At 25.4% G+C, this 17655-nt stretch overlaps 1 protein-coding gene across 1 annotated transcript; it reads left to right on the top strand.

The window, feature by feature from the left end:
* Positions 1–2977: 2977 nt before the first annotated feature.
* LOC129606638 (putative mediator of RNA polymerase II transcription subunit 26) lies at positions 2978–16883 on the top strand (the record flags this gene model as incomplete). Its single annotated transcript, XM_055517052.1, has 7 exons — positions 2978–3307; positions 9710–9994; positions 10980–14447; positions 14516–14828; positions 14897–15021; positions 15507–15674; positions 15751–16883. Coding segments are annotated over 7 exons (4944 nt in total), but the record flags the coding sequence as incomplete, so codon positions are not given.
* Positions 16884–17655: the final 772 nt, after the last annotated feature.

The raw sequence follows: 17655 nt of genomic DNA on the forward strand, positions 1-17655 counted from the left end.
ATATACATGAAATTGTCTGTCTGTTTTTTTTTTTCAAAGTATTATTTAGGAAGTTGAAAATTTATTATATGTAAAGGACTCCCATTTTCTTGAAAATTTATGTAATTATTAAAAAACATACAAGTTAAAACAACAGGAGTAATGTAAAATATAACAAAAAAAAAAGAATATGTATAAAAAATAATGAAGTTAAAATTTAAATCTAAAAATCATTAAGATACTAGAATTTTTTTTGATAAATTATGTCTATAAATCTAAGTTAATATGACGAGATTATGCACATTTGTGTTTATACTAAAATGAGGAATTCATTAAATTTTACTCTTTGCAATATTTTTAATTGGTTTGTCAAACTACGTACATTTGGGTGGTCTTGTATGCAATTTAGAAAAAAAAATTTAAATAATTATGTATTTTAATATTTTAATAAAAATTCTTTACTTTCATAATTAAGATTTAAAAAAAAATTTGAAAAGAAATTTATTTAATAATTGTTTGAATCTAAATGAAAATCCGCCCAACCCCCCCCCCCCTCCCTCTTCTCTCTTCTTCTTTCCAAAAATTATTAATAATTAATGGAGTCAACTGGTAAACAATAATAATTTGATTGCGTTCATTACAAAAGAAAAATCAAATACCAAAAAAAAATTATGCAAAAACACTGTAATTACTTTCTTCATCTAAGGCGAATGGAAGTGATAACTGCCTCATATGTTTGAGGTCTTTGCTTTTACTACTTTTAAATTTTACTGATAACATATCATATGTGGACAGAAAACTCATAAATGACATTTTAGAAATTTCAAAATTGTAATTTTTCTCGCGATCAAAATGGTGACCAAATCAGTTGCTGCTTATAGCCGTTATGTATAGAATTGTAATTAAATTTAATGTTTGTTGTAAAGATAATGATGACATTATACATACATTTTAAAATAATGCTTATATATTGTATACATGTATGTACATACATATACATACTTTGTTACGCACAATATTGTACGTGTGTATTATTGTTCATGTAATTTAAGTACAATTTATAAGTAAAATAAAAACTTGTTATACAAAAGGTAATCATTAAAAGGTATAATATGTACTTAGTTTAAGAATAATTTACTAAAGCCATAAAAATTATATGCAATGTGGGTACCTTATATATACTATAATTTATAGATATTAACGACAGGAATCACAAGTTGCCATATCTACAAAAAAATAACTCTAAAAGAAAATAATTAACTATAGTAATAATCTTATAGTTAGCTCCAGGATTGTATTTAATTTTTAATATGACGGAGGCCTGTTCTATATTGTAATGCAAAACAAATGTCCAAATACAATGACAATACAGTTGTAATACACAAATTTAATATTTTTGATTTTATAAAAGCAAAAATTTTTAGAGAAAAAATTCTCTAACCTCTCTTGAGTTCAATACAAAAAAAGTTTCAATACAAAATCTACGAGCTCATATGGAAACCTCTTAAGGGTCACATGATGTAAATAATAATGCATAAAAATTAATCGTATGTAATATTATATATGTATACACATATATAATTCCCTATACGTATGTATAGAAGAGAATTTTTATGCAAGTCATTCAATTAATCATCATTGTAAAGGCTACTATGCAATATATTAGGTTTTTTTTTTTAAATGGCCAGAGAAACAAAATGCTATCATTAATTAAAGAAAAATGTTCAATTATGCCAATATTCAACAATATACGAGTACATTTATCCTCAATTAACATTTAATCACCAAAAAAACAAAAAAAAATCAAAATAAGAAAATGAAAAGAAAATCGCAAGCAATTAACAGCTTTTTCCTACTTATACAAAAAAAATTAAAAATTGCGAAAAAAGAATTCATTTCGAACATATATGCAATTTTCTGTTCGAAAATGTACAAAAACAAAAAAAAAGAAAATAAGCAGATAGACCTTGTCATGTTCCGAATACAAAAAAAAAAATAATTAAAGAAAATTCTCGTATGTACTTTACTTGTAGGTGAAGTAAGAAATTTCTTCCAGTATTCTTTACTGCAAGAAATGTACTTTAAGTAACTTTAATTTTAATATTGTTAAAGAATATTCCCATTAAATATTTTCCTATTAGAATTGAATAGGTTTGAATGCATGCATATATTCAAATACATATACATATGTATACGTATTTCTAAATAAACAATAACAGCCTGATCGTGTATCTTGCTTTTTTTTACTCACTTTTTCTTTCACTTTCAAATCAGAATTCTCTGTATTTTCTAATGGATGTTTCACTTTTCCAATAAGATTACTCATTTTTTTTTCTGAAATTATCGACTGAACACAAAACTTTCAAAATTATCGATTTTCAAAAATAAAGTGAATAAATTTTGTATGCTTTTTAGAAAAAAAACGAGATACGCAATATCAATTAATTCTTCTCACTCGAAAATTCGAGTATTCGGAACATGACATTATACAAATATATTATACTCGTAGTTACTCAAATTCTTTTCACTTTTCGAGTAAAATAGCGAAATAGACGATCAGGTCCTAAATATATGGTTATAGAAGTTGGAGTTCTCTATATATATGAATGTAGGAAGATCAACCCTTTCTATGATCTTTGAAATTTTTAACAAAAATTCCTTTAAATTTAAAAATAGTTACCAGAAATGTCAAAAAATTTTCTTAATTTTTAAAAAAATAGTGTTTTTGAAACTTTTATGATAAATATCACTATCACTTAGAGTTTCGATTCTTAGAATATGTCCCGTTATTGAATTAAATATCGAAATAGTAAATTTGGGTTAAAGTTTATGTCAAATATTTTCGATAAATTTCTAACTCAAAACTGATAAAGGTGCATTTAATCAATTTTTATTACTTACAACACAAGTATTAAATGTCAAGAAAATTTTTATTTTTTAATTTTTTTATGCAAATTTTGTTTATTCTAATTTTTGTATTTCTTTTTTAATTTTAGATCATTCCAATTATTATTTTCAATCACAATCACAACATCAAGGAAGATTTATACCATCACCACCATTTCCACAATATTCTCAAATACCACAAAGAAATACTTTTTTTCCAAGTAGTATAGATGGTGGTATAGGATTACCAGATCAAAGTTCCTCATTTCATCATAGTAATAATTTAGGGCAACATCATCAAAAATCAATTATTAATAATAATAACAATAATAATAATAATAATGGTTCACCAGGAACTTTTCATGAACAATATTTATATTTAGCTGATGATGCAACAACTCCAACTGTACAAAATGCACCATTTCAATTTCAACAATTTCAGGTAAACATTTTACATGTGTGTAAAATTTTATTATTTGCATATATAAAATAATTTAGTAATTATGTGGAACAATTTATTTATATAGAATAAATTGTAGAATAAAAATAATATTTAGAATATTATGTTTATATTGTGTGCAACATTTACCAAATTATTCTATTTTTATATTCAAAGGAAGAAAAGAGTTTTTCTTGTTGTTTAGGTGTATGAAAATAGTTCAATAAAACTCAAAACCAAAAGTGTGCCCGAAAGAACTAAATTCTATTTGCATATCGATTTTAATTCTGTATCCATAGCTAAAATTACTGAGCTCAAAAGCTGAGCCTGTTTTCAAGGGTATTATTTGATTATTTCTTTTAGAAGTTTTAATAAATCTGCGATACGGGATTAGCGAATGTAAGCATTAGGAATTTTTGGCCGATTTTGGAGAAGCTTGGGCAGGTTCAAATTAAGGGTGGAAAAGGAGAGATTCGACAGTACTACATCAGGCCTAGTTGGCCTATGTGTACTAAACCTTCAATAAAATCTTTACCTAAATTAACCTTCAATAAAATCTTTATTATGATCACTAATACAACTTTCTTATATAAAGTTAAACTAAAAATAATTCATTCATTTTATTCCTGATGTAAATATTTTTGTGTATATTTAACAGAGCAATTCATTTTATTAAAACCCTAAAAAACAAAAAATAAAAAAATAAAAATACTTCCTCAAAGTTTTGTTTTTCTTCTTCTTGTTTTATGTATAATTTAAATTTTTTGGACGAGATTTTAAATAAAATATTTAACTAAAGCAAAACCATAAAAGATTTTCAACGCCTCTTTTAAGAAAATAAAGATTTTTTTTTTTGGTTTTTTGGTTTTTCAATAAGAAAAACTTATCACAACTTAAAAATCTCTTATTGTCCATTGTGATCGCATTATAGAATGAATAGCCAACTTCATTATAGTGTTTAAGTGTGCCCACTATCTTCGTCAACATCATTTTACCATTGTATCATAATAATAACCTATCATAAACTGTTAACTAAAATTAATATTGTTGAATGATAATAAAATGTTTTAAATCATAACAATGGACAATTTATACGTAATGAAATATGTAAGTGTGTATTTAAAATTTTTTTTTTCTATTACACATTTTAAAAAAAGGCTTAGCAATTAGAAGATAAGGGGTGATTTTTTATATTTTTTAAATGTATAAGATTTGATCATATGAATCGAAGAATTTAAAATTATTATTTACTTTTTAATTATTACATATTTTCAAGTTTGACGCGATTACGTTTATAGACGTGAATTCAAAAGAGTCAAATCTGTACGCGTTTTTCGCACGTTTCAACCTTTGGTTTCAACAGCAAAATTTATAACTAAGACTATCTATGATTTCAATATTGTTTTACAAAATTGTAACTTATTACTAAATATAGCTGATCAAAACGCGAGGTATACACAACATGTATTACATGTAATTTAAGAAAAATACTTTAAAGACGTGATGAATTGACAGATTCAAAATGTGAGATCAATTTTTCACCGAATAAATTCCTGATTCTGATCTTAATTCTTTATTATTATTTTATATATGAAGAATTGGAAACATTGTTTGGGTGCCACTTTCTCTACGGAGAAATTTACAAGCTAATCGAAAACGGCTTTTTTTTTTGACAATGACAACTGAAACGATAAAACGTATAGTATAAAAATTAAAATTTGCGAAAAACTATATAGCAAAATAATCACCCTATATGTAATAGTAACATTTTCTTACAAATAAAAGTAAAAATAAAAAAAGAAAGGTGTAATAGATTTTCTTTTTAGCACATTTCAAACCCAATTCGAATTGAAAAATAATGTGTTCATTAGATTCAGTCTGTTCGTTTGTCCGTTCCCGATCTACACCCGTTTAATATAAAAAGGTGAAACTTTGTACACAAATGCTGAAAAACTCATTTTTCAAAATGATAAATTTTTTTCCTACTTCTATCGTACAGAAAGTGGCAGCCTTTCAAAGTCATAAGAATTCCATTTTTGTATTAATGAATTAATGAGAATAATTAAAATTTATTTCACATGTTCTACAGAATGTTGTGCTGTTTCACAAACCGATGGTTTAATCCGAATTTATTTAATTTTATTTATTTCTCTTTTAGACAATGGATGATCAGTAAATCAATTTCCATTACAATATTAAATATAAACAAAAACGGAAAACGAAAGTAAAATCTCAAATATTTAGATTTGAAAAAATGTTATATAAATCGGGGAGGAAAAAAAAACATTATAACAAATAATGAGCGTTGTACAAATTGTATTTAATATAAACGTACTTCCCTATAAATAATTACATTAAAAATACTCTAATATTTACTTATACATTAAGGAACTCTTTTAAAACAAATATGCATGTACAAATTTTGAAATTCATTCAAATACGAATATGTTTGGGAGGACGTGGTATCTATTAACATACATTTAGTAAATGGTACCACGTACTAAGAGTATAATTTACTTTTATGTTCTTTTATTCGAATATAGTTACTAATAGCATAGTAACTCTTCAGCTTTTGCTTTTGTTTTCTTTAAAAATTTTTTTATAAATTAAAATTTTAATTTCTTCATAATTGTTAAAAAACTCTTATACAGAGGAAAACAAAACGCTTACTAATAAATTAATTTTATTTTCCCTTTACTCTACAAACTATAAATACATTTTTACATAACATACATATCGTACATATAATTACATACATATGTACATATGAGTTGGAGCTCCTCGATAGGCGTTGCAAGCAATTTGCCCATAATTTATTGAACAATGTATTTTACTTTTATTTTAATTATGCATAAGAGTGCATATCTAATATAAATGGAAACGTAATACAGTTGCAGTAAATATATATGTATATAAAAATAATAATAAATATGTATAACACAAATATGAACTGTTTTCTATGAAAATATTAAGTGTTATTAATATTGCTCTGTTCATTTATAAACTGAGAGGAAAGAAAAAGTAAATTCAACAAAAAAAAAATTTAAATTAAATGAAAATCATCAATAAGATTCTTTTTGTAATAAAGAAATTTCAATTTTCATAAAATTACATTAAATATGGTAAAACAAATTTAATTAAATCATAATTCTCAATAAGCCGGACAATAGAGCATAAGTTAGATATGAAGAGCAAAAACTTTATTATACATATGTTTATAATATGTTTATAATATGCTTTACAATTAAAATGTTCACATTCCGGTAGCATTAAAACTTGCTTTTCTACTTATACATATACAAAATATTCCACCCAAAGTCACATATTGTAACAACTTAATATTAATAAGATTACAATCAGACTTGATAACAAGCACGGTGTATTTTATTTTTATATATAATAGATGTTACGATATCTGAATTAAAAGTGTTATGAAGTTCGTTCTATATTTAACCGTTTCGACCAAGATTTCAAAAAGTGTAATTAGCACATATTTTACATATGTGGGATCTATTATCGTTACATAAAATTTAGTTTGCCGAATCATCTAAATACGAAATAATACAACAGAGAGCCAAATACAATGCCATTTTTAAATTTTAGGAATGTTGGTACATTATGTGTACCATCCGGGCCGAAAGTGTTAAATAGCCTCTTATATCACCTTTCCAAATGAATGTTTAAAAATACCATTATGTCTAGCATAGTCAAAATTATAACCAAGTCAAATGATTTACCTAGAAAATGACATGGTGAACTCAAATTCAAAAATCTATTTTAAATAAATATCAAAAATAGTTGATGGCCGTGTTTTTATTGTAAAAAAAAATTCTGAGTAAAATTTTGGGTAGAATGAATGAAACAATTTTTATTTGCTTACAGCAAAAAATAAGAGTTATTTAAAAATAGATTCGACTGTTTTTACATATTTAAGTACATACTCTTGAAGGGCCATTCTATTTAACGTTTCGGTCTAATTATAAATTGCGCATTATGTAGATCCAAAACAAAAATATTTAATAAGTATAGTATGTGCACGTACACATATATGTATGTATATGGTCATACATTATTGCTATGCATTTAATATTTGTTCATATTTTGTTGTATGATGTTTTGTTATATTTATTTTTCTGCTTACATATGTGTATATATACAGATTAGCTTTAGTATCTATGTGCAGAGACATTTGATGTGACATTATATGAATGTATGTCTGATTATGTTTCAGTATGAATATTGTAATTTAAAAATTAATTAAATATAATTTTAGTTTTTGTAATTTTTTTAATAAGATCTGATTTTTTCCCTTAATACCTATAAATTGTAAAATTTTTAAAATTCTGCAAAAACAAATTTAAGAAAATACCTACCTAAATATTTATTCGATCTTAAATTAAAACTAATATATTTTATAATTATTTAAACTCGATATGTGCATATTTATCTATATACCGTTGAGATCAACGTATGAAGTTTAATGGGACCATATAATATCTCCGCCATTTATACAATGTCGTAAAGGTTTTTTTAAATACGACCGACACGAGTCGCGATAACACAATACACACATATTTCGTCCAGATGCTTTATATTTTTAAATTTAATTCAAAAGTATAAAATTTATTCATCTATTGTATAAGTATAATTAATTTAATCATATAATATTAAAATAAAAATTTCGATAAAAATTAAATTATGTTACACATTTAAATGGCTCATAAGATTTTTTGTTTTCCTCTATTACAAAACATTCATTAAATGAGATTTACCAATATTGAAATGCAATAAAGTTGAAAATATTTTAAAATATTTATGTAATAACAATGCACCATTATACATACATATATGTAAATATATATAGGTATATCCAATTTTTAGTAAAACAAGGACCATAAAATTAAGTTTGTATATAATATGAATATACATATTCGTATATTTTTTTATAATAGACAAAATGTAAAATTTCTAACGTAAAATCCTATAAAATTTAAAACTGTTATAAGAAAAGAATATTGTTTTAATAAGAAATTTGCCTAAAGGCATAAAAATTTTTGCAATGAAACTGCTAAGACCACCAAAAGTTGCTAGAAAATAAACCTTTTTTTGTTATCTTTTTTTGTATATTAATCTGCATTCATAAAAAATGATTTTTATTGTTATTTTAAAAATTTGATTCGGAATTAAAAATTTCATTTATAATGTTATTATTATTATCAAACATAAAGGAAGTATGCCGTAGCCTTAGTATTATCCATTAATATAGGCAAACTTAAAAAAAAAATAGACTTAATCTGAATTTTATTCCCATAATAATGTCCCCGTGTTCATCAAATTATTATACTCCTCAAAGTTTGCCCCCACCAGCTATGACTACTCGAAACTTGCAAAATGAAATTTTTCTAATTCAATATATTTCTTTGGCATTACTTGCTGGATCTAAAATTTCTATTAATTTAATTATTTATATTTAAATGCTTTAATCAATACAGTTTTTATTATTTTTGCTTGCAAAAAATTGCCAGTCCTAAATTTATCAACATTTCTCCTAAATTTATGCAAAATTTTATTGTAACAAAAATTTTACTTTTATATTTAAATTATTTTTATTAATAAGACTTAATATTGTACTAATACAAGTAATTCCAAAAAACTGAATTTGATTTTTTTTTAAATATTGTCCTATAATTTCCATTTAAGTATCTATATGTTCTTGGGTTCCTTAACAAAATAAATTTTAAAATATCTCGCACATTTTCATGAATTAGCTCATATTTAAATAAGCTTAAATCATAATTTTATGTAATAACAAAAATATGATTTAAGCTTGTTATTTGAGCGGTATGAGATATGACGTACAAAGTTATATACATATACATATTTACAAGTATCTATACGTGTATAACATTATTTTGTTGAACATTTATTATAGTTTAAGTTTTCAAATTTAAAAAAAAAAAAAAAAATTTGCAAGAGTTGCGAATTGACACGAATTGTAAGCATAAGAAAAAGGGAGAAAATTTCTTTTGCAATTTGTATATTTATAGCAATTTATCATTTTATTGGCATTATCCGAAAATATAATATGCAAAATATCTATTTATAGTTCACTTAACCTTTTCAAAACCAAATGGTAGGATAATTTTTGTTATTAATTTTAAAATATTTTTATTTCGTAAAGAAAAACTAAATTTCTTTAATATATTTCTAATAATTCTAATATAGATACCATAGTAATAGCACTCTTATATGCAAAATGATAAATTTTCTAAAATCGAGTTAAGTGAGTAATTAACATTTTGGAATAACCATATTGGCGTCAAATTTTCATATTCTTCATATTTAATATTTAAGATTTTTAATTTATAATATTTACAATATTATACAATTTTATTTTCTATATAGCCAACTCGAAGTCCCGATTATTATGATTTTCCACAACGTATTTTTAATAGTAATGCACAGTCAGTGGTACCATTAGGGCAATCACCAATACCACCACCACCACCGCCACCATTATCAGTTCAACCAACATTTACAAGAGCACAAGCTATTCGTCCAAATGGTAGTACCGGATTTATACAACAAAAGCCAAATAACAATATTCAACAGTCAAATAATCGTAATCAAAATAGTTCGTATAAACAAAATCATCAATTTATATCACAAATAGAAAAACAAGAACAACAACAACAACAAGTAAGTTTTATGATTTTTCTTTTATTATTATTTTGATTAACTCATAATAATTAATTTAATCCTTTATTAATACTGAAACAAATTTATAAAAAAAAAAAGAATTACAAAATTTACTTTCAACCAATTATATTTTATGTACCTACCTATCTTTGCGTTACCACATTTTAACAATACCTATGAATATGTAAATATGTAATAAATATAATATGTAAAGATACTGTTTTCTTTATAATCTCATTCTAGAGCCGCAAAGCTATTGGAGGTTTCTATCATTTAATATAAAATCATACAATTATTTTGTTGCGTTTTAAGGATCAATTATTTTTCTTTTAATCTGATATCCCTTCTGAAAACAAAATCAATTCCCTTTACACATTTTGCTAACATCTTCTTAAATTTAATATTAGTTGATGGTATAAAAGCAAATATGTGTGCTTAGGGCTTATAAAGATTTAAGTTGTTGTAGATTCTTTCATGTGCACTTTAATTAAAATAGTAAAGTCATCTCGTGTAGTATAGATGCATCAAAAAAGGATTCTTTTTAAAAAAATGAAGAAAACAAGGGGACAAAAAATAATGAACAATGACAAAAAATTATTGCTGAAAAAATTTTTATCATTCCCTTAGATATTTTTTATGAGGAAATAGCACGCAATATTTTTACTATATCGGAAGCAAAGAATTTTTTTATTCTCTAGTAAATTAAATTATTATTTTACTACTCTATAAGCATTTTGCGAGTCTTGTTAAAGAAAAATTCACATAAACATTTTCAAACAAATTGTTTATCACACACACATGATTGCTGAGTACTGACTGTCATCATAAATAGAAATTAAAAATGTACAACAAAAATATTATACAAAAAATTAACTTACATACATACATATAAAAAAAATAGTATTGTATTTTAACAGAAATTTTATAATTAATAAAAAAAATTAAAAATATTTTAATAATTAATTATTTATTACAGAATTATTTTACACCGTCAAAAAGTGATGTAAGTGTTGTAGTAAAACCAACAACATCTCAACCAAATCATTCCAATTTTAATCAATTCAATAAATTCAACAATAATAATAATCAATTGAAAAGCAAACCATTTAGTTCAAATCGTTTAAAATCCACAACATCATCAGAAAATCAATCACAATCAGATTTTTTGGAAGCAAATCAAAAGCAACAACTTCCTTTTAAAACAAATAGAAATCGTTTTCAACCAAATGCTAAAGTTTCTACAACATCATCTACATTTGTTTCTGAAACGGCAGCACCAATAGAAAGACAAAGAAATAATCGTTTTGGAAATGGAAATGTAAGAACATCTTTTTCAGCTCAGAAACAAACGAAAACTGCCATAACTTCAAATCAATCAGTTTTACAATCTAAAAATAATGCAGGATTATCATTTACACCTCAAAGATCAAGATTTGCCCCATCTAATTCTCAAATAACTTCTAAAAATTCCGGAAAATTAAATCAGAATATACCAAAACGAACAGTTTTTATTAGTCGTGAACCAAATGAACCAGTTCATTCAAAAACAGAAAATAAAATTACTATCGATCACAATGGAAGTGATAAAAGTTCCACAATAAATGAATTTAATGTAAAGTTTGGGCAAAAAATGAATACATCACAAAGTTTAACTGAAAGTTTAGATAATCAAAACGATTTTATAAAACCTCTTGAAACATTACCATTAAAAGAAAATATTGTTACAACAACTGTTTCAAGCACTACAAGTTCAGTGTCAGCTGAAGAACTGTCGGGTGATAAAGATACACCTGTTATTTTAACTTCTAATTTTTATTTACCCGGCAGCCTAAATGAAAATATTCAGTCTCAATCTGATGCCAATGAATCTGATACTTATGATAAAAAATTCAATGAATACTTTACAACAAGTAAAACTTTAGAATATGATTACGAGTATGAGGACTATGATGAACAAGCTGAAAACGATGCTCCAGTTGTCAAAAACGAATTCGAAATTGAAAATTTCCAAGAAAAACCCAAAGATTTAAATTTAAATTCATCTACAGAGCAAAATAATTTCATACACGCTACAACTTTCCGGAGAAATTTCGATAAACTAACTGAAAATCCGTTGCCATCCAAAGTGTCTCCAACTCCAGATATCCTCGATGATATTAATGACAAAGAAAGTGTAATTTCAGGAACTGAAACAATCACCGAAACTCCTTTAATTTCAGCAAAAGAATCAACAACAATAAACTTTCCACATTCTTTTCAATCTACTTCAAACGGAACAAATCAACAAAATTCATCAACCTCTAACGATGAAGAGCTTTTAGAATATGAGGAAGAGTATGATGATCTAGAAGGTAGTGGCGAATATAGTGAAGAAGAAAACACGCAGCAAAAGCCAATAATAACTGAAAGTGAAGATAAATTTATTGGCCAACAAATAATTTCAGTAGTTACGACTAAAAGTGTTATAAACGGATCAACTTCTAACCCGGACATAGAAAAATTTACCTCTTCAAGTGCAAGATATGAAAATGCAACGGAAAAATTGGAACTTCAAATTTCATCAAGTTCCATCAAACCTATAATTTCTTCAGAAAAAACTCAAATCGAGAGTGAGAGTTCTAAACTAATGGAACAAATGAATAAAACAAAATCTGATCAAACAAAATTTGATTTAACTACAACGACCACAGAAAGTGAAAATAAAAGTAAAAAAGAAGAAGTTTTAAATAATTCAACTGAGGGATACGTTGTCATTGCATCAATTCAAACAAGCAGAAGTATAAATGGAGCCCGATTTTTACCTTTTCCAGCCATTGAACAAGAGGAGAAGAAACAACCAATCTCAGAACTAGAAAAAAAGATTCATGGACCAAAAACGAAAACAACAAAAAAATCAATCATATCAAAAGACCAAAATGTTGAAAGCAATGAAAGAATAACTACCAAAGACGTTTTACCACAAGAAATAACAACAACAATTTCTAACACTGACAATCCGGCCGAAATAACAACTTTGCCGTCTTTGGAAAATTTATTTTCAAAAACACTTTCAGACAATCCCATTGGTCAAAATTTGACAAAAGAAAATAATGAGACTGACAAGCTCCATCTCACAAATGTGGATGAACCTATTTCAACAACAAGTGTTACAAAATTCATTCCAAATATTAAAAAATTTGTCCCAAGAAGTACCACAACAAAACCAAAGTTAAGTATTGAAGAACTACCTATTGAGGAATTCTCAAGTTTGCTCCCATCGGACTACAAACACCGAACCAATACTTACACAAATAGAAGAAAAACAAGCACGACAACAATGGAACCGGTAGATACAAGTAAAGAAAAAAGTAACCGGAATGATTCTATAAGTAGATCAATCAAAAATTATTCATCTAACCAGGATCTTATGTTAAAAGAGCTTCTACCAAATGGATACAAGCTTAATGAGTCAACAACTGAGTCTAGCGCTATACTGAAAGATATTTTAAGTAAGATAAAATTCGAAGAATCGCAGGAAAAACCGGTTGTAAATGAAAAAAATCCAAAAGGAGATAGGAAAAGCACATCAAAACCTTATAAAACAACGCAAGAGGATGTAAGTAAATATTTACCAGCCGGATTTAATAAATTCAAACAACCACCTCAACCAACTACCACTAAGAAAACTCCTGTGATAACACCTGTAAAAGAAAATGTTAGCAGCAGTTTATTACCACCAGGTTATAAATTAAAATTATCTGATAAATACTCAACTACAACTAAAAAGACACTAACTGAACAAAGTGATAAAGATTTGCACAAATTTTTACCCCCAGGCTTCAAACCTTTTGATAAAGAAGATGAAGTTGAAATGATTGATATATCCAAACTTTTTATGAATGAGAAGTCTTTAAAAATGAAGAATATTTCCAGCCCCTCTCATCATATATTTGAAGCTCAAGATGAGGATGATTTACGTAATTACAATAATGAAAATCAAAAATTAAATGAAGGGAATAAAGTTATTTTCCCGAAACCAATCAATAAAAGACCTCGACCAACAGTAATTGCCCCTCCAGTTATTTCAAATGGACCATCACCTCCACCAATAACAATCAAAAAAGGACCACCGATAAGAGCGACTACAGAATTTACAGGTTGGCCGACACCATCAACGACACCAATTTCTATTGAAAAATTATTAGAACAATCAAAAATTGCAAAATTCGACATCTTAGAATATTTGCCGTCGTCTACTGTTACATCAAGTTCAACTACAACAACTTCTACTACAACTACAACAACTACTATACAGCCACCAAAACCAACTCAACCTGGATTATGTCATCAAGAATGTGATCTTGCTGCAACCATTAAAATTGTTGATGGGGTACAATGGAAACCTGAATTACTGGATCATAACACTTTAGAGTGGAAAAACCTAGCAAGGGAAATAGAAACACAAGTATATATTTTCAGAAAAATTTCAAAACAGTGTAATAATTTTCTAATTTCTCTTTTTTTATTGCCTAGTTAAACGAAGTATACAAAAATGATCACATGCTAAGGAAATGGTACAAAAAGATAAGAATTGATAGTTTTAATAAAGGGAGCGTTTTAGTAGACTATTTTGTGGAATTGACTAATATTACGGAAAACATTAATACATTGGAATTGAAACGTCTATTTCATGATGCCTTAATTCAAACACCGCTGACAATAATACCAAGTTCAACCGATAATGACAACTATGAGCAATACCGAGAGGGAAAGGGTGAAAAACTTGTCAAAGAAACTTTTATGCTTGGAAGATTTATCGTTGATCCTTTGTCTACAGATTTTATTGGTAAGTTTAAAACTTGATATTATATTTATTTAAAAGAAACATTAATCGGAAATTTGTTTTATTTGCAGTAATCGCAAAGAACCAATTCCCTGACGTTGAATATACGGAGCCTATTGTTCCACAATGGGCGATTGTATTAATAGTAATAGGAGTGGGATCTCTAGCATTTATAATAGTTTTTGGAGTAACAGTTGTAAGTATAACAAGTAGAAAATTTTAAATATGAGCGAATGCGAAATGCAATGATATTCCAAATTTGCACAATTTAACAATTAGTGCTCGTAAAAACTAAGAATTCCTTGATTTCAGAATTAAAGCAATACAATTGTATTTTGAATTTGTATACAATTCAGCTTAACAATTGTAAATGCAGAATTTTATAATAATATCATATTACTTACTACAATTTTTAAATCAGGGATTTTCTTTATATTGAATGAGCTATTATAGGAATAAGCATTATAGGAATGAATGCCGATTAAAAAATTCCATAAATTTCGAAAAATATTGACTATGAATAAACTGAACATAATGTTCAGTTTATTGAAAAAAACATTATACTTAGCTCAATATTTCAAATTTTTAATTAAAACTATATGCTTTAAGGTCTTCCTCATATTTTTTAAAAGACAGCGTTAAGCAATTAGAATCTTAAATGCATACTATTTGTCATTATAGCTTATTAATCGTCATAAGAATTCTAAAAAGACGCCGACACCATTAACTGCAGATATGTTAAATGAACTAAATAAAAATCATATGGGTGGTATCGATAATTATGGAGCTGAGGATTTCTATAATGTTCAAGATACGTGGAATGAAAATAAACAACCAATTAAACCAAAAGTATAACAATATATAGATAACAATTATATATATACATATATGCATATATAAATATAAATTTTTTGTATTCTTGTAGCGACTATCAACTACGGCACATGGAAATAATCAAACAAATATTTATGATAGTTGGGGATCTAATCATAACCATGGCGATTACTTTTATAATGAGGAAAAAGAATATAATATTGAGAATACTCCATACCAACATTCGCATCCACATTATAAAGTAACGAATCCATATTCAACTGATCCTGTATGGGATGCACATCAAATGTATACGTATAATACTAGACCTAGATATCATAGAGATCATTATGATCCAGATTTTTAGAATAAAAATTTAAATTATAATAGATTTTGGCATGTAAAATTTATGTAAAAAAAAAAATGAAAGAACTCCTCTGCTCTAGTTTTTAATGTTATATAGGATATCTAGTAAAAATTATTTATAAAATAATAATAATAAATTTTTGTAAGTCAATTATTATTATATTAATTAACATATTATTACATTAAAAAAACTTATACATAAATTAATTTAATAAAATAAACACTTTTAGAAACTTTTATTAAAAAAAAAAAATTATTTAAAAAATTAAGTTTCGTTATGAATTCAATTTTTATAGGAAAATGGTTAGAACTAATACCTATACTGTTTTTATTAAATTAACAATGATTAATAAATTTAAAAAACAAGAAGCTCAAAAAGAATTTCTATATAAATATTTTGCAAATAATTTTACTACACTACTTATTGGAATCAAATGTGTAGATAGTTGTAACATCATAAACAAAGAAGTTATCTAAAAAATATTAACTAAGTAAAAATATGGAAGAAATATCGAAACATCGCACTTTTGCTTTATTGTTTTATTACTCTAGAGTCTAGATTAACAACTTATAATTAAATTTCATTGTCTTTTTGTTTTTAAACAAAAAATAATAATAGAAATACAATCTATAAAATATTTTTTTTAAATACTTTTGAAATTATGATCGGTACAGCCAATTACGAAAAATATTAACCACAATTTCTTACAGTGCAATTTTCTAAAGACTTCAAAAATTAATAGTTCTATGCACTTAACCATTTAGTTTAATTTGTTGTCAGAATATAATTAAGATGTATAAGTAAGAAAATGTGTAATATTTATGTTTAATATTAAAATAATTTAAAAATTCGTTATTAATTAATTAATGAACTTTCCAATAAAATAAAATCTAGCTAAACTATTAGTTTAATTCTTTTGATAGTCCTTTAACAGTTTTGTAATTTAAAATACCATGACTTCAAAATTGCAGTAATATTTTATTACTACATAATTCTTAAGCTGAATGTTTGTGTGCCGATAACTTATTACTGACATTTTAAAGTCGGAGATAATTTTATATACAAACAAATTTATAAATAATATTATTTTAATTATAATATGAAACTACTGTTTTATGCACATTTATACCTCAAAAATTTAAATACTTTATAAATTCAACATATTTGAATAGACTTTATTCTATAATTTGAAAACTTTATTTAATCTTCTATGAAATAAGACTAGTCTAGACAAAAAAAAATAAAAAAATAAACTATGTATATCATGTTATTAGTAAATATATTATTGCAATATTTCGTTTTATGCCAAATAAATATGTCATATGTATACCTAAATGCTTCATAGAACCCGAAAATAAATTTTCTGCTTTTTTTCTGTTCACAACGTTTAAAATTTTGCACAATTGTTTTAGATTTTTTTTTTTATTTACCGCACCAACCTGCTATGTAAATAACTCTGTATAATATATGAGTATATACAATAGGGTTCTTATTAAATTTTAATTATCATAATGTGTTTATTTTGAATTTAATTATAGTTGCTCATTTTTGTTTTAATAAATAAAATACATATACCGAAATTGTAAATGTATAAATGCAAAAAAAATTCAATAAATTTTACAAATATTAAAAAAAATTTAAGCTTGTTAT

Source organism: Condylostylus longicornis, unplaced genomic scaffold (genome assembly GCF_029603195.1).
Source record: "Condylostylus longicornis isolate FDR11 unplaced genomic scaffold, ASM2960319v2 ptg000020l, whole genome shotgun sequence".
In the NCBI taxonomy this organism is placed as follows: domain Eukaryota; kingdom Metazoa; phylum Arthropoda; class Insecta; order Diptera; family Dolichopodidae; genus Condylostylus; species Condylostylus longicornis.